This window comes from Schistocerca nitens, chromosome 2 (genome assembly GCF_023898315.1).
Source record: "Schistocerca nitens isolate TAMUIC-IGC-003100 chromosome 2, iqSchNite1.1, whole genome shotgun sequence".
In the NCBI taxonomy this organism is placed as follows: domain Eukaryota; kingdom Metazoa; phylum Arthropoda; class Insecta; order Orthoptera; family Acrididae; genus Schistocerca; species Schistocerca nitens.
Window position 1 is genome coordinate 197,020,178 of NC_064615.1, and position 18,892 is coordinate 197,039,069.

The window sequence follows — 18,892 nt, forward strand, 5'->3', positions numbered from 1 at the left end:
GTCCTTATGGTCATCATTTCATACCTATCGACACGAAAGTCGCCGAAGTGGCGTCAACTCTAAAGACTTCCACCAGGCGAACGATCTATCCGACAGGAGGCCCTAGACACATGGCATTTCCATTGGAATGTACAGTGTGGTCCATTGATCGTGACCGGCCCAAATATCTCAACAAATAAGCGTCAAACAAAAAAACTACAAGGAACGAAACTTGTCTAGCTTGAAGGGGGAAACCAGATGGCGCTATGGTAGGCCCACTAATGGCGCTGCCATGGATGGTTCAAATGGCTCTGAGCACTATGGGACTTAAAATCTATGGTCATTAGTGCCATAGAACTTAGAACTACTTAAACCTAACTAACCTAAGGATATCACACAACACCCAGTCATCACGAGGCAGACAAAATCCCTAACCCCGCTGGGAATCGAACCCGGGAACCCCGGCGCGGGAAGCGAGAACGCTACCGCACGGCCACGAGCTGCGGACGCGCTGCCATACGTCAAACGGATATCAACTGAGTTTTTTTAAAAAATAGGAACCCCCATTTTTATTACATATTCGTGTAGTGCGTAAAGAAATATGAATGTTTTAGTTGGACCACTTTTTTCGCTTTGTGACAGATGGCGCTGTAATAGTCACAAACATATGGCTCACAATTTTAGACGAACAGTTGGTAACAGGTACGTTTTTTAAATTAAAATACAGAACGTAGGTACGTTTGAACCTTTTATTTCGGTTGTTCCAATGTGATACATGTACCTTTGTGAACTTATCATTTCTGAGAACGCATGCTGTTACATCGTGCTTACCTGTAAATACCACAGTAATGCAATAAATGCTCAAAATGATGTCCGTCAACCTCAATGCATTTGGCAATACGTGTAACGACATTCCTCTCAACAGCGAGTAGTTCGCCTTCCATAATGTTTGCACATGCATTGACAATGCGTTGACGCATGTTGTCAGGCGTTGTCGGTGGATCACGATGTAAATATCCTTCAACTTTCCCACAGAAAAAATCCCGGGGACGTCAGATCCGGTGAAAGTGCGGGCCACGGTGTGGTGCTTCGACGACCAAACCACCTGTCATGAAATATGCTATTCAATACCGCTTCAACCGCACGCGAGCTATGTGCCGGACATACATCATGTTGGAAGTACATCGCCATTCTGTCATGCAATGAAACATCTTGTAGTAACATCGGTAGAACATTACGTAGGAAATCAGCATACGTTGCACCATTTAGATTGCCATCGATAAAATGGGGGCCAATTACCCTTCCTCCCATAATGCCGCACCATACATTAACCCCGCCAAGGTCGTTGATTTTCCACTTGTCGCAGCCGTCGAGGATTTTCCGTTGCCCAATAGTGCATATTATGCCGGTTTACGTTACCGCTGTTGGTGAATGACGCTTCGTCGCTAAATTGAACGCTTGCAAAACATCTGTCAGCGTCCCGTAATTTCTCTTGTGGCCAGTGGCAGAACTGTGCACGACGTTCAAAGTCGTCGCCATGCAATTCCTGGTGCATAGAAATATGGTACGGGTGCTGTCGATGTTGATGTAGCATTCTCAACACCGACGTTTTAGAGATTCCCGATTCTCGCGCAATTTGTCTGCTAGTGAAGTGCGGATTACCCACGACAGCAGCTAAAACACCTACTTGGTCATCATCATTTGTTGCACGTCGTGGTTTACGTTTCACATGTGGCTGAAGACTTCCTATTTCCTTAAATAACGTAACTATCTGGCGAACGGTCCGGACACTTGGATGATGTCGTCCAGGATACCGAGCAGCATACATAGCACACGCCAGTTGGGCATTTTGATCACAATAGCCATACATCAACACGATATCGACCTTTTCCCCAATTGGTAAACGGTCCATTTTAACACGGGTAATGTATCATGAAGCAAATACCATCCGCACTGGCAGAATGTTACGTGATACCACGTACTTATACGTTTGTGACTATTACAGCGCCATCCATCAGAAAGCAAAAAAGTGGTTCAACTAAAACATTCATATTTCTTTACTTACTAAACGAATATGTAATAAAAATGGGATTTCCTATTTACAAAAATGCAGTTGATATCCATTTGGCCTATGGCAGCGCCGTCTAGCGGGCCAACCATAGCGCCATCTGGTTTCCCCCTTCAAGCTAGACGAGTTTCGTTCTTTGTAGATTTTTCGTTTGATGCTTATTTCTTGAGGTATTTGGACTGGTCACTATCAATGGACCACCCGGTTTAAGACGAATTTTATAGTTAAATGATATAGGTGTACGAACTGAATGAAAAAAGTGAAATAATGGCACAAAGGAGATTCTAATCAGCGATTACCAGTCCGGAGCCTTACTGATTTTTTCCGTTTTTATGTATTTTACCCTACACCGAAAAGTTCGTAGAACCTGTGCGTTTGTTTAGATATTTGCACTGGTCAGGAATCGAGCCTAGGCCCCCTACGAGACAGGCGAACAGCCTGTCACAGAGCCACGCTGCCAGACGGAAATAATTGACCTTCTTTCAGAATATTAAAGAAGCTTGGTAAACTCCAGCGTCGATTTGCTTTCGAGAATTTTTGACAGTTGCATCGAACTGATTTGGGTGATCGATATTTGGGTTCTGAACTTTACGAAACATAAACATAAAAAATTACAAAAAAATCCGAGTGCCATGTGTTTTTCTTGTGAGTCGAAAGGTATCAGCAAAAATTTTACCATTGATTTGCTGAAGTTAATAAAAACGAGGTAAAAAATGCATACAGTACGGAAAAAAGTGTTTGCGGCCTATGGCTGTTTTAAATTCTATTGATTTTAAACCTAGGATCGCTGTATCCTTCACACGTCGCATTTCATCCATGTGCGAAGTACAAGGATGAGAAAAACTGAAGGTCGAAAGTAAGGCCGCGAGGGATTAGCCGAGCGGACAGTCTGCTTTCCGCAGCGCTGCGGCGAGGACGTCTTGTTTACGTCCCGTCCGCGCGGTCGCGAGTGCCCGTAGTTGTTTACTACTGCGTTGTCGCTAGTTTAGAGTCCGTGACTACCGACGCAACATGGCACATTCATACCGACAAACCACCATCAAGATCAGTTTTCAACCCGATCATGCACGACCGCGAGCTTTTGAAGTGGAACGCTTTCTACGTGACGACGTTAAAATTGAACCGCGAGACATAATTGGTACCCATCTCTCTATCACGAGCAGTGTTGTTTACGTCAAGTTAGTTCAAAAAATGGTTCAAATGGCTCTGAGCACTATGGGACTCAACTGCTGAGGTCATTAGTCCCCTAGAACTTAGAACTAGTTAAACCTAACTAACCTAAGGACATCACAAACATCCATTCCCGAGGCAGGATTCGAACCTGCGACCGTAGCGGTCTTGCGGTTCCAGACTACAGCGCCTTTAACCGCACGGCCACTTCGGCCGGCCGTCAAGTTAGTAAGTGACGAGGTGTGCAACAGAATCGTGCGCGCTCATTCGAACGATCTTAAATTCAAACATTCTGATGGCCATATTGGGGCAGTCTATCGATCACGCGGGGTTGGCCTCCGTACGATACGCGTCTTTGAACTCCCTTTCGAAGTACCACCGGACGTAGTCACCGCGGCTTTCCAGCCCTACGGCAGAGTAATCAGCCATATGGCCGAAAAATGGACCACCTTTACAACGTACCCCGTTCTTAACGGGGTACGACGGATCAGAATTGAACTGACCAAACATGTACCATCGTATCTTGTCATCGGCGGATCTAGCGCGATCATTATGTATGACGGTCAGCCACGCACTTGCTCTGGTTTTGGCCAAGAAGGGCACGTCCGGTCGGATTGTCTCCGACGACGGCTAACTCAAATCCCGACAGGTGAATCTATGACTCCTTCTACGGTGACCTTCCTCTCAATTACGCCGAAGTTGCACGGGCAGCAACTCTTTCCGATGCTGACCACATTAGTCCGATAGTCGACCCCGATAGCGAGACCATGCTGGATTCTGCAGTACAGGATCCGGCCTCTACAACGGCGCCCCCACCTGAAGATAATCACCGACCGACCTTGCCAGAAGGCATGGATGCCAGGATGGACATTGACCCACGGGTTGTGCCGACAGCGGCTTTTCTTCCAGACACCGGAGCAGCTGAAGAAATCCACCCACATTCAGATACTGAAACACACGTCCGTAAACAGCGTTCCCCGCGAAAACACAAGAGACGGCGGCGTGCTCCATCGGACGACTGTTTGCAGCGATCGTCTGACATGGACTGTGGACACCCCGACGACGGTACCGGCGGTACAGAGGCCGCTGTAACATCAAACTCTACAGTTCGCCGTGGTGGAGGTTTCAGCTCCTCCGACCCCACAGAACAGCAGGATCACAAGCAGACAGCCGCTGCCGATTCCCAGCCAGTAGACCCGATGGATTCAGCGCCGAGTGCCGCAGCAGCCACTAACAGTCACCAACAGCCGATGGTATTTCATGGCGACTGGGCGGACGACTGTGAGGAAAACTCCTTGCCCACCGTGTCGGACGCCACGCGGGGAAATTTACCCAACCAGTGTTGATCCTTTCCCGCCATCAGATGCAGTGACGAGACAGCCTTACAAGGGTTGTTGTTGTTGTGGTCTTCAGTCCTGAGACTGATTTGATGCAGCTCTCCATGCTACTCTATCCTGTGCAAGCTTCTTCATCTCCCAGTACCTACTGCAACCTACATCCTTCTGAATCTGCTTACTGTATTCATCTCTTGGTCTCACCCTACGATTTTTACCCTACACGCTGCCCTCCAATACTAAATTGGTGATCCCTTGATGCCTCAAAACATTTCCTACCAACCGATCCCTTCTTCTGGTCAAGTTGTGCCACAAACTCCTCTTCTCCCCAATCCTGTTCAGTACCTCCTCATTAGTTATGTGATCTACCCATCTAATCTTCAGCATTCTTCTGTAGCACCACATTTCGAAAGCTTCTATTCTCTTCTTGTCCAAACTGTTTACCGTCCATGTTTCACTTCCATACATGGCTACACTCCATACAAATACTTTCAGAAATGACTTCCTGACACTTAAATCTATACTCGATGTTAACAAATTTCTCTTCTTCAGAAACGCTTTCCTTGCCATTGCCAGTCTACATTTTATATCCTCTCTACTTCGACCATCTTCAGTTATTTTTCTCCCCAAATAGCAAAACTCCTTTACTACTTTAAGTGTCTCATTTCCTAATCTAATACCCTCAACATCACCCGACTTAATTCGACTACATTCCATTATCCTCGTTTTGCTTTTGTTGATGTTCATCTTATATCCTCCCTTCAAGACACCATCCATTCCGTTCAACTGCTCTTCCAAGTCCTTTGCTGTCTCTGACAGAATTACAATGTCATCGGCAAACCTCAAAGTTTTTATTTCTTCTCCATGGATTTTAATACCTACTCCGAATTTTTCTTTTGTTTCCTTTACTGCTTGCTCAATATACAGATTGAATAACATTGGGGAGAGGCTACAACCCTGTCTTACTCCCTTCCCAACCACTGCTTCCCTTTCATGTCCCTCGACTCTTATAACTGCCATCTGGTTTCTGTACAAATTGTAAATAGCCTTTCGCTCCCTGTATTTTACCCCTGCCACCTTTAGAATTTGAAAGAGAGTATTCCAGTTAACATTGTCAAAAGCTTTCTCTAAGTCTACAAATTCTAGAAACGTAGGTTTGCCTTTCCTTAATCTTTCTTCTAAGATGAATCGTAAGGTCAGTATTGCCTCACGTGTTCCAGTATTTCTACGGAATCCAAACTGATCTTCCCCGAGGTCGGCTTCTACTAGTTTTTCCATTCGTCTGTAAAGAATTCGCGTTAGTATTTTGCAGCCGTGGCTTATTAAACTGATAGTTCGGTAATTTTCACATCTGTCAACACCTGCTTTCTTTGGGATTGGAATTATTATATTCTTCTTGAAGTCTGAGGGTATTTCGCCTGTTTCATACATCTTGCTCACCAGATGGTAGAGTTTTGTCACGACTGGCTCTCCCAAGGCCGCCAGTAGTTCCAATGGAATGTTGTCTACTCCGGGGCCTTGTTTCGATTCAGGTCTATCAGTGCTCTGTCAAACTCTTCACGCAGTATCGTATCTCCCATTTCATCTTCATCTACATCCTCTTCCATTTCCATAATATTGTCCTTAAGTACATCGCCCTTGTATAGAGCCTCTATATACTTCTTCCACCTTTCTGCTTTCCCTTCTTTGCTTAGAACTGGGTTTACATCTGAGCTCTTGATGTTCATACAAGTGGTTCTCTTATCTCCAAAGGTCTCTTTAATTTTCCTGTAGGCAGTATCTATCTTACCCCTAGTAAGATAAGCCTCTACATCCTTACATTTGTCCTCTAGCCATCGCTGCTTAGCCATTTTGCACTTCCTGTCGATCTCATTTTTGAGACGTTTGTATTCCTTTTTGCCTGCTTCATTTACTGCATTTTTATATTTTCTCCTTTCATCAATTAAATTCAATATTTCTTCTGTTACCCAAGGATTTCTACTAGCCCTCGTCTTACAGGGGTATTGATGGCCAATACGGGTGCTATGGATAGACCTCAAACGTATCGCGTTGCAGCTATAAACATCAACACTATACGGACGCGCGCTAAGTTATCCTTGCTTCAGGATATGTTGAACTCTGCTTCCATCGATATAGCCCTTCTCCAGGATTACGATGCTTGCGTCTCTCCAGCTTCCCCTACAGGCAGCGGTGTCGCTGTACTTCTTCGGGAAGGGATAGTGGCGGACGATATCCTGTTTCTGCCTGGGGCAAGAGGAATGGCATTCACAGTACTGGGTGTCCGCCTTATCAATATCTACGCACCTTCCGGGACGGACAAACGTCGCGAACGTTCACGATTCTTTGCGGAAGACGTCGCCCCGCTCTTCCAAGGCCGCCACGACCATCTGGTGTTTGGAGGTGACTACAATTGCGTACTGGCGCCCAGAGACCAACTCCCACGACATAATCCGTGCCCGGAACTTGAGACGCTAACTCGAGACCTGCAGATGGTGGACACTTGGGAACATCTTCATGGACACCGACCGGGATTCACACACTTCACGAGTCACTCTTCCAGTCGTATTGATCGGATTTATGTCTCACGCTCTCTCGCCGCTGGAACACAGGATGCGGAACTGTGGCCTGCAGCCTTCTCGGACCACTCAGCTTACATTTGTGCCGTCACCCTGCGGCGGCAACAAGTGTGGAGAAGTCGCAGCCCGCGGAAATTAAACATCGCTCACCTGTCGTACCCGGATTGCCGCCAAGCCTTTGAGGATACGTGGCATTCGTGTGAAAATCGCCTCCGTGCATATCCCACAACGATTCGCTGGTGGTTGGACTGCGCCAAACCGGCACTGAGGCGAACGTTGATAACCTACGGTCGCGACCACGCTACTTGGCGTAGACATACACTCGACTTTTACTTCAGGGTACTGCGCGACTGCGATGCTATGGCGCCGTCTCCGGAGCGACAAACGGCGGTCCACCGTGCTAAGGCTCAGATCCTCGCTCATGTACGACGCCACCTAGAGGGGGTAGTCATCCGCTCGAGGACGCAGGATCGGATACCGGGCGAACGCCCGTCAATGTTCCACGTCATTCGTGAACGTAAACGACGCCAACGAGCGCTGATACGCTTCATCGACACGGAGGACGGTCGTCGCCTCACCACGCAACAAGACATAAACACAGCGTTCTACAATCATTATTCCCAACTCTATTCCGCTCAGACCCCTGATCCGACAGCCCTGGAGGACGTCTCTCAGACGATTTACGGCACCGTCACCCCGGCAATGGAAGCGGCCTTGATGGAAGAAATTACAGAAGAAGAAGTGATCGACGCCATTAGATAAGGTGCTGTCAACAAGTCTCCGGGTCCTGATGGCCTCCCCTTGAAATTTTACCGGACTTTTCAATATTTATTAGCCTCCCGATGGACGGACATCTGTCGCGAACTACTATCCCCGGAAGTGCCGCTCCCTGCGGCCCTTGTGGAAGGGATGATTATTCCTATTCACAAACCGTCCGGTGGCTCACGACTGCAGGACTACCGCCCGTTGACGCTATTGAACTGCGACTTTAAGATCTTTTCTCGACTGTTGGCGGCGCGGATACGCCAGACCTTACGAAATGTTATCTCACCCAATCAAACGTCATTAGGAGGCGACAATAACATTCAAACAACACTCAGTGAATATGGTGACTTGATTTCACTGGCGAGGGCATGTCGTCTGAAGGGTGCACTGGCAGCAGTCGATTTTAGTAAAGCTTTCGACCGAGTGGACCACGACTATTTGGAAGCGGTCCTCCGACATATGCGGTACCCACAGCCATTCGTCACCGTCGTCATGCGACTACTCCGTGGCGCGACGTCCAAGGTGATCGTCAACGGCCGACCTACGCAGCCACTCACCATTCCTCGATCGATACGCCAAGGCTGCCCTCTGTCCACTTTACTTTACGCTGTGGCCAAGGAACCTCTCCTCTGCGGCCTGCGCCAACGACTAACAGGTATGACGTTACGAGGCCACACTTTCCGATGTAAAGCGTACGCTGACGACCTGGTGATAGTCATCCGCAATGGTGACGACACCGCTAGCGCACTGAATTGGATAGCGAAATATAGCATGGCCACTGACTGGTAGTCGTATCAACGTCGCAAAATCGGTGGCGATGAACATCGGGGTCGGATTGTCTGAGAACAGTGTCACCCCCTTACAGCTCAGAGATAGTTTGAAATGTCTCGGCATTGACTTTACAGCCGATATACGACGGACCGCTGCTCACAACTTTCGACGGCTTTTACGGAATGTTCGGACTGGCATTGCCAACAACCGCCTCCGAGACCTGGACATCGTCCAAAGGACCCAGTATGTCAACACACATTTAGCGTCACGCATTCCGCACATCGCCCAGATATTACCTGTACCGGTGATGGTAGCTCGCCGTATACTTGCGGCTTTTAGGTCCTTCGTGAGTTCAGGAATGCTTTTCAAGATCAAATATGAGACTCTCACCTTTCCCCGGATCGGGGAGGGCTTGGCCTTTAACACGTTCATGACAGAGCGGTCGCCATGTTTGTGAGCACATTAGTCAAACTATGGCACCGCCGTCCGGACAGTCTCACCAGTTTGTTAATAGAAGAACTAGCACCGCCCTCCCTGTTGCCACCTGTGCCGATACACCACGTCCCCTCCTCGCTCTTCTACATCGGTGTCTTTTACTTCGAACTAAGTTACGTTCGACTTGCCTTACCAGCGACTCAACTGGCGACGGCAAAGACGGTTTATCGGGTCCCGCAACGTGGCCGACCCGATAACGTCGTGGAGAGGAAGCACCCGAACGTCAACTGGCGAGTAGTATGGAGGAAAATTCACCACGTAACACTGGACACTGACGTCACGGCGATGTGGTATATCACTGTCAACGGTAAGCAGGTGACCAGATCAAGGCTACATGCGATCCACGTGGTAGACTCACCCACGTGCACGAGCTGTGGCGTTCAAGACGACGATGAACACCGTCTTAGCTGTGGCGAGTCTGCGGCAGTGTGGCACTTAGTGAGGCAAATGTCAGCATACTTCCTTCGAGTAACGCCGAATCATATCGACCCCAAGACTATCTTCTTCCCGGATGAGACGTATTACCCACGCACTAAAACTAATGCAATGGCGTGGCTTCGTGGACATGCAGTGCATTATTTGTTTCAAGACGGCACTAAGGACACTTTAGACTTTTGGAACTATTTGCAGGAACGACATTGCAAGATCCTCCGTAACCCTAAGTATCGACAATATTTTTCCAATTTTTTGTGGAGTGCGTTCCACGACCCTCCACATAACTGGAACATCACGGGTAAGAGAAGCTAAAATTACAATACGATGATAGAACACTACACGGTACAACGTGGGATCTACTTTCATCATTACGAGAAGTCATACCTGGATGATACAGCAGATGGAGAGTTTCGTTGTGAACCCTCACACTCTGTAGCAGTATTTGCCCCATTTCCTCTTTTTGTCCCCGGTGCGAAAAGGTCTTCGCAGTTTTTGTTTCCCATCCGGTGCAAGATGTAGCACTGGTTAATGGTGGTATGGATTCCACCCTTCAGTTTTGTTTCACGGTTTCCTTAGCCCCGCGCTTTGCTCTCTTTCTTTATGCCTTTTTCTACAACTGTTAGCATGTTTTTAGTTATGTGCGTCCCCAACTCGACGCAACGAGTGCACTTACTACTTTTCAGTTCCTTACTGTTAAAAAAATATATATATAAATAAATGAATAAATAACAAAAAAAAGCGGTCTGGGGCGCTGCAGTCATGGACTGTGCGGCTGGTCCCGGCGGAGGTTCGAATCCTCCCTCGGGCATGGGTGTGTGTGTTTGTCCTTAGGATAATTTAGGTTAAGTAGTGTGTAAGCTTAGGGACTGATGACCTTAGCAGTTAAGTCCCATAAGATTTCACACATATTTGAACATTTTTTGACGAAAGTTAACTTTAGCGTGAAATGTTACTTGGAAGTAAACTTGGTCGATACGGGGAAAGAACTGCTACAGGATAGCACAGAAGGTAATTAAAATAAATACGCAGTGAGTGCACTGAGTCGAAAAGAAATGACACTCTTATTCAGAGACAATAATTAAACTGAAGTCACTTTGATTCAAGATAGTCCCATGGAAAGTACAAAGCGGAGTGCGACTCTTGATAACAAATGTAAGTGTCGTGTGACTAGGGCCTCCCGTCGGGTAAACCGTTCGCCAGGTGCAAGTCGTTTGATTTGACGCCACTTCGGCGACTTGCGCGTCGATGGGGATGAAATGATGTTGATTAGCACAACACAACACACAGTCCCTGAGCGGAGAAAATCTCAGACCCAGCCGGGAATCGAACCCGGGCCCTTAGGACTGACATTCTGTCGCGCTGACCACTTTTTTTTCAGTTTGTTCGGTATTGTTCGTTGCGTTTGGTCTGGGCGGACGTCACAAGACATCCGTTCAAGTTGATCGTTGATTGATTTACTCAGTTTTTTTTTATTACAGAGGGCGAGCAGCCCTCTGACTGAACATGCTGAGCTACCGTGCCAGCTCCACTCAACTACCGGGGGCGAACTGTGGTTCTTGATAGGGTGTGTGATTACCACGGACGGCTATGGAGGTCTTACAACGTCCTCCCATGGTGGCCACAACATTATTAAGGAGTTATTGTGGTAGGGCGTGCCATTCCTCCACCAGCTTAACAACGACAACATAGTCGTTGGCGATTGTGGACGAGCTGCAGTACGTGTCCCCGACGCACCCCACAGTTGCTGGATGGGATTTAAGTCGAAGGAACGGGCAGGTCGGTCGAACAGTCGAATATCATCTCATTCTAAAAGCTCCCTCACCTGCGCCATTCACTGCCGTCGCGCATTGTCATCCATAAAAATGAAGTTAGCGCCCGAAAAGACGCACATTGTGATAGAGCAGGGCTTCACAACATACGTGCTCGCGGAGCAAGCTGTGAGCAGCAAGGCGCGAGCACGGAGCAGCGCGAGCACGCTACCCCCACTACCGGACCAGAGCGGAGTATGGGGAAAGTCAAGTGGGGCACACAACAGCTGCCGCCAGTCGATGTAAGTCCGCGGCCACCTGCAGGGATATCACTCACGAATTGTTACTGCGACAAATGAAACAAATAAAGGAGAATGTACATGTGCCACATAATTTTATTGGCTTTGTGTATACCCCTACATTCGCATTAATTTGTGAACTGTTACACAATAAAAGGTGTCACTGAAGTGTGGGATTCTGGGTTATCTTGTACTTTTTGCCCTTTACAATTGCGTCTATGTTCGGAGTAATTGTTCTTGTGCATTTTAGGCGCAGCGTGCAGTTTAAATTTCGATCAGACAATGCGTTTCTCAGGCGCGTCTTGTTACATTTCATTGCAGAGAACAGTTGTTCACAAACATACGTGGAACCGAACATTGATATTATTGTAGCCGCCAGTTTGTGCAAACGAGGAAATCTATCCTGAGGGAAGTGTCTGTAGAATTCCAAAATGTTTTTCTTGTTCTGAAATTTGTCTCTGTATTCTCTGTCACACTGCAGGTCAATAATTTCTTGCTGCAGCTCAGGACGAATCTCTTAAATATTCGCTGAATATGGAGAGAACACATCAAAATCATTGTCTAGTGCTGTCAGATCTTGAAAGCGCTGATCAACTAAACTATGTGAATAACGTTCACAGTCTTTGTGAACATCTTGCATGGATGATAATTTAGGAAAATGAGCTAGGTTTCCTGTTTCCAGCTGACTCACCCAAAGTGTCAATTTCATTTTAAAAGCTCGTATTCGATCTATGAAATGAGTAATTAGCAGATCTTTACCTTGTAGTAAAATGTTGAAAGCATTCAGATGACTAGTTAAATCTGCTAAGAATGCGAGATCACATTCAAACGTGCGCGCGCATTTCCCCTCCCTCCCCTCCCTCCCTAATCCGCGACCTTGCACCTGCTCGCGAGCACACGCCTGAGCAGACGCGAGTACTCGCGCTCAAATCCGGCCAGTTGTTAAGCCCTGTGATAGAGGTACGAAGTCACAACACCATTGAACGGCGAATGTACCGTGTTCGAAGATATGGAAGTTAGAGCGACCACGCGACCTTATTCTTTCCCTTACCGTAATACATGGAGCACCGAAGCGATCATGTTCGACAACGTTCCAGGTCGCATTGTGTGTTCCCATCTCTCACCATATGAGAGTACATCCACAATCACTGCTCAGACTGAATCTGCTCTCATCCGAGAAGAACACGAGACCCCACTCTTCGTTGGTCCATTCCCTACGCTCTTGGCACCACCGCCGATGTTTGTTTGTCAACGGAGCACAACGTACTGGACGCCTAGCAGAGAGACCACCCTCGTGCAGTCACCGTGCCACTGTGGAGCATAAGATTTCATACCTTGCAGTCTCGATAAAGTGGTTACAATTCCAGCCGCTGTTTGGAGCGGGTCTCTCCTTGCGTGCTGCACAATGTAGCGGTCATCTTCTGTTGTTCTTACCGTGGTCGACCACCTCCTCTTCTTCGGGCAGCAGTGCCTCTGGTTCGGAATGCTCCCCATGCACGGGAAACAATGCATTGAACAATATCAAAATTCTGACACTCGTGACACTTCGTCCTTCTTCCAGTTTCCCGAAAATTCTGCATCGTGTGAAGTCATCGAATTGTTTTCTTCAGGCCACGTTGTCATGAAGAACACCATCACAGTGTATCGTAACTGATTTCTGATTGACACAACACTGTCTTGTCCCGTTCCTTCAACTGCCTCGTGTTGTGGCGTCAGCCCCATTTGGCGCCATGATAACGGCGACCTCACGCCATGTGACATCCAAGTTTCTGTGGGCGACTGGGAGACCTCTCACAACATGCTCCTCCGCAGATTCGTTCTTTTCAGTAGTTAATATCTTCCCATCTCAGCTCTTGATATTCATACAACTGGTTCTCTTTTCTCCAAAGGTCTCTTTAATGTTTTCTGTAGGCAGTATCAATTCTGAAGGCGGCAGGGGTCAAATACAGGGAGCGAAAGGCTATTTACAGTTTGTACAGAAACCAGACGGCAGTTATAAGAGTCGGGAGGCATGAAAGGGAAGCAGTGGTTGGGAAGGGAGTGTCACAGGTTTGTAGCCTATACCGATGTTATTCAATCTGTATATTGAACAAGCAGTGAAGGAAACAAAAGAAAAGTTCGGAGTAGGTATTGAAATCCATGGAGAAGAAATAAAACCTTTGAGATTCGCCGATGACATTGTAATTCTGTCAGAGACAGCAAAGGACCTGGCAGAAGAGTTTAACGGAATGGACAGTGTCTTGAAAGGAAGATATAAGATGAACATCAACAAAATCAAAACGAGGATAATGGAATGTAGTCGAATTAAATCGGGTGATGCTGCAGGAATTAGATTAGGAAATGATACACGTAAGTAGTAGATGAATTTTGATATTTTGGGAGCAAAATAGCTGATGATGGTCGAAGTAGAGAGGATATAAAATGCAGAATGGCAATGGCAAGGAAAGCGTTTCTGAAGAAGAGAAATTTGTTAACAATTTGGTAGAATATTTTATACATTATGAATGAAAACACACACACACACACACACACAATGCTGGTGTAGTGTTCTACGATATTTATAATTTATTTCACAAACAGGTTTTCGGTGGTGGTGGTAAGTTCCTATGGGACCAAACTGCTGAGGTCATCGGGCCCTAGGCTTTACACACTACTTAATCTAACTTTAATTAACTCACGCTACGGACAACACACACGCCCATGACCGAGGGAGGTCTCGAACGTCAGACGGTGATGGGAGGGGGGGGGGGGTTGGGGAAAGCCGCGCGAACCGTGGCAAGGCGCCAAGACCGCGCGGCTACCCCGCGTGGCCCAGGTTTTCGCCTGTTACACAACCATGCGGTACAAAGATAAGCATGTGATGCAGCGAAATTTTATTGAGTCAAAGATTTTAAACTACTGCATCTACCGAGTATCTCCGTTTCGAGAGATGAAAAATGTTAATGTTAAATTTAGGAATTAAAAAAAATGGATTATTTCATTGTGAGTGCGATGTAGGATTATTTAGCTAAGATGTAATACGTGACGTATTAACTAATGAACCATATACAAATTGCAACAGTTGTTCATAGAATAGAATAAATGGAACAATAAGCTTCGCTGACGTGTCGCACGGGTGTGACTGCACAAATTGATCTTGTCAGTAATAGGTCCTGAATTACAAACAGATAAGATATACTAGTGAGATTGAGCAGTTAAGCTATGCAGCTGTGATTATATAAAGTAAAAATGTTGTAACACAACAAGAGAAATTATAATAACTGAGATATATGAAATGGAACTTGTGAGTAAGATGGGTAATTTACAACATGGCTAGGATGGGGTTATGAGTAGCGTCTGCAGTTACAAATGGTCAGCAAGGGAGTCTGGTACTGACTTGATATAATGTGCACAATATCGTTTTACCCAATGGTAAATACAGTGAAATACAGTAGAACCCCTGTAATCCGACCTTGGGTGGTCTGTCACTCCGGTTAGTCCGAACATGCTCAGTCTCGCGAGCCGGTGCCGACTTGTCACTGACTGAACGCCTGTCGGGCCATTGTTGCGGTGCCTAACGCTGTGCATATTGTTATACTGTACGTTATTGTGCAGTTTTATCCTTTGTTGGGGTTAAAAAACGTCGTTGTTTGCTTGCTTCCGTGTTCTCTACAGTACTTATTACCGTACACTCATTGTGTGTACAGTTTTCTGTTTTTCAACATGTCTGGATTCAAACGTAAACACTAACTCTTTCACTAAATAAAAAATTAGCAGTGCTGCAAAGACTGGACGAAGGAGAATCGCTCCAAAAATTGCAGATGAACTGAATGTAGGTGTTACGACCATTAAGGATTGGAGGAAGAATCAGAAAGACGTTGAATCCTATACAGTCACGATTGATAGTGAAAACATTCTGAAGAATCGCAAATCATTAAAAAAGCATAAACTTGAACTGCTTGATAACACATTGTGGATGTGGTTTCGTCAAGAAAGAAGGAAAGGAACTCCAATATCCGGGCCAATTCTCAAAGAAAAAGCGATAGTTTTGCACAAAAAACTGGAAGTCGAAAGTAAATTTGCTGCCAGTGAAGGCTGGATTGATTGTTGGAAAACTCGTCATGGAGTCCGATTTGTTTCTATTTTCTGTGAAAAAATATCTGCGATGCCGCAATTGCTAAGGAGTTGTAGAAGAAAATGAACTGTTACCCTGCCAAGTGTATAACATCGACGAGACAGGGCTGAACTTTAAAATGTTGCCAGCAAAAACGCTCGCAGCTTCATATGAATCCGTGGTAGGAACGAAACTTATAAAAGATAGAATAACAGTCATTCCTTGTAGCAACGCAGATGGTACCCACAAGCTCCCCTTGTTCGTCATTGACAAGTCTAACAAGCCAAGGGCATTCAAAAATATAAACTTATCTTCCTTGCCGGTTTACTACCGCAATCAAAAATCTGCTTGGATGTTATGCAACCTTTTTAAATTCTGGTTTTTCGACGAGTTTGTGCCATCGGTCGAAAAAGACTTGAGCAAAAAAATCTGCTTGTTCGTGCTCTACTGCTGTTGGATAACGCACCATCACATCCATCTGAGGAAGATTTGTTGAAAGGGGACATAAGAGCTCTGTTTCTGCCTCCTAATGTGACCTCACTCATCCAACCAATGAATGGTTAAAAAGACGATATCGCAGAAAGTATATCAGCTCAATTTTGGAAAAATCTGAAGGAGGTCATAACTTATTTGAGGCAATGAAATGTCTGAACATCAAAGATGCTATCTACACAATCGCTGCAGCATGGGATGAAATGAAACCTGACACTGCGGAAATCGTGGCGTAAGCTTTGGCCGCAAGTTATGACTGAAAATGAGCATACCGAAGATGAGAAAAACAACGACGCACTGGAAATCGTTAAAGATCTGCAAACTCTGGAGCCGAACGTCCCTGCCAATGAAGTTGAAGAGTGGATCAACGGATGTGACAAAGACTGTGACACTTTTGAAGAGCTCAGTGACGACCAGATTGCTGCCGCTGTTAGCCAGAAACTGTGAATGAGGACTCGGACGGCGAAGACGAACCCCCCCCCCCCCCCCCCGGATTTCACACAACGATGCAAAAAATGCTTTTGACATCGACATTCAATACATCGGGCAGAATCCAACTTCAACTCCGTTGATGTTTTGTGGGCAAAAAAATGGAGGGACACTGCAGCTAAACCTAGAATAACATCTGCTAAGAAAAGGTTTATCACTGACTTTTTTCGAAGTAATTTGTTTTCGTTTTTACTGTAAAAACAATGCATACAGTGTAATCATTTCTAAGTTTATACATACAGTAGTTCATTTCTTTCTAAGAAATTTCTTTTTTATATAGAGTGCTATAAACATTTTTTAGTTTACAGTATATATCGTTTATACGTCATTAAGTACAGTACAGTACTGTAATTTGTTTGTCGTTTTTCATTTTAAAACCAATGCATATTATAGAGTGTTTAGACTTTTTTGGTTAATATATTGTTTAACACTGTGTAAAAAACATCTTTTTATATTACTGTAGACGTCTTTTAGTTCTTAAATCGTTTAATTTTTTGTACTAAATGTCTTTTTAGATTTTTTGCAATAAATATTAGATTTTTCGTATAATCCGACCTTTTTCTCGTTACGACCATGGTCCTGGTCCTGAAGGTGACGGATTAATTACTGGTAACTGTGGCAAATTTTAAACTGCTCAGTCTGGCAGGCAAAAATGCATCCGCTTGAGTCAATACTTCAGAAGCTGGAAACTTAAGAAAAGGAGCTTCTACTTTCGAATACCACCTGCTTAAAGAACGCCATAGTAGCGAGGTGCAACTTGAAGCATTACAACACATACATAAGGATAGGAAGATGATCTCACTTGAAATCATGGAAATTATAAACATATATCCATCAGCTTTAGCTTAGTACTGAATGAGCAGACACAGTTCTCTTACTGGCCACTTCTAACTGGAAATACTACTCATAATCCCGTCCGGGCTGTGCTGTAAATTATCCTTCAAAAATTTGACAGCCACTCATATTTGTCTCGGTACCTGATGATGGCGTAGCAGCCGGAAACCGGTTCGCGAAATACATAATAAGTATTGCAGAATATTACACCAGTGTTGTGTCATCCTTAAGGAGCTAGCACGTCCCAATGGCTGCTCAGATGGTCCAAGATGGAGTTCCCTCCACCAGTTTGAGAGGCGTGTTGCCGCAGACGGCGAACGACTCGCACCTGCGGCGGCTGTACCTGCGCGGGCTGGTGGGCAACACGGGCGTGCACGACGCGTCGGAGGGTCTGCGGCGCGCCGTGCGCGGCGGCTACGCCTTCTTCGTGAGCTCGCGGCTGGCCCGGCGCGCGCTCGCCTCCACCGTGGAGCTGCAGCGCCGCTGCGACGTGCGGGAGCTGCCCGTCGAGGCCACCCGCTCCTCCGTCGCGCTGCCCATGAGCCGCACCTCGCCCTTCCGCCGCCTGCTCAACCTCAGGCACGTACTCGCCATCGCTCACGGATGCTGGCCATTCCTCATCGTCAAAGCATATGTGGTCGACATTTGTTTTGTCAGTCCAGTCTTCAATATCCACAAAGCCTTACGTCTTTCTCCTTCCTGCTATATTTCTCTTTTATGTCCATTCTGCAGAACGCTGGCATCACTACGGGTGGTGTCCTTCATTTATCATATATATAGTAGAAACGATGGGCTTTCTTGGTATTAGTTCACTGTAAAGTGGTTCTTCTTCTTCCCCTTGCCATGCATAGGCTTTCATTTTCCCTCTCCTCCTAATTCTCCTGCTCCATTTTCCCACTCCAACTTCTTCTTTTCTCCTCCTTTTCTTCTTCTTTCTTGCTCCTCTTGATTTCTCCTTCTTGTTCCTATTTTCCTTCTCCTCCTTCTTCTCCCCTTCTCTGCTCTTCTGTTTCTCTCTGTCTCCCTTCCCCCTCTCGTCCCATTCTACGTACTGAGCTCACGGATGTCGGCCATCGTTGTGAACATTCTTCATCGCCAAAGCATATGTGGTCGACATTTCTGATGTCGGTCCAGTCTTAAATATCCATAAAGCTTCACGTCTTTCTCCTTCCTACCATATTCCTCTTTTACATCCATTCTGTTGAACGTTCGAATCACTATGAGCGGTGTCCTTCATTCTTTAGATATATAGTAGAAACGATGGGCTTTTTTGATATTAGTTCACCGTAAAGTGCTTCTTCTTCTTCCACTAGCTATACACAGGCTTCCATTCTCCCTCTCCTC

At 46.1% G+C, this 18,892-nt stretch overlaps 1 protein-coding gene across 1 annotated transcript in view; it reads left to right on the forward strand.

Moving 5' to 3' along the window:
- Positions 1-18,892, forward strand: part of LOC126234919 (glutamate receptor ionotropic, delta-1-like) — a 191,641-nt gene that overhangs the window by 167,640 nt on the left and 5,109 nt on the right. Inside the window, exon 11 of the mRNA XM_049943659.1 lies at positions 17,859-18,127. Within this exon, the coding sequence (XP_049799616.1) occupies positions 17,859-18,127 (269 nt within the window). The remainder of the gene's footprint in view (positions 1-17,858; positions 18,128-18,892) is intronic.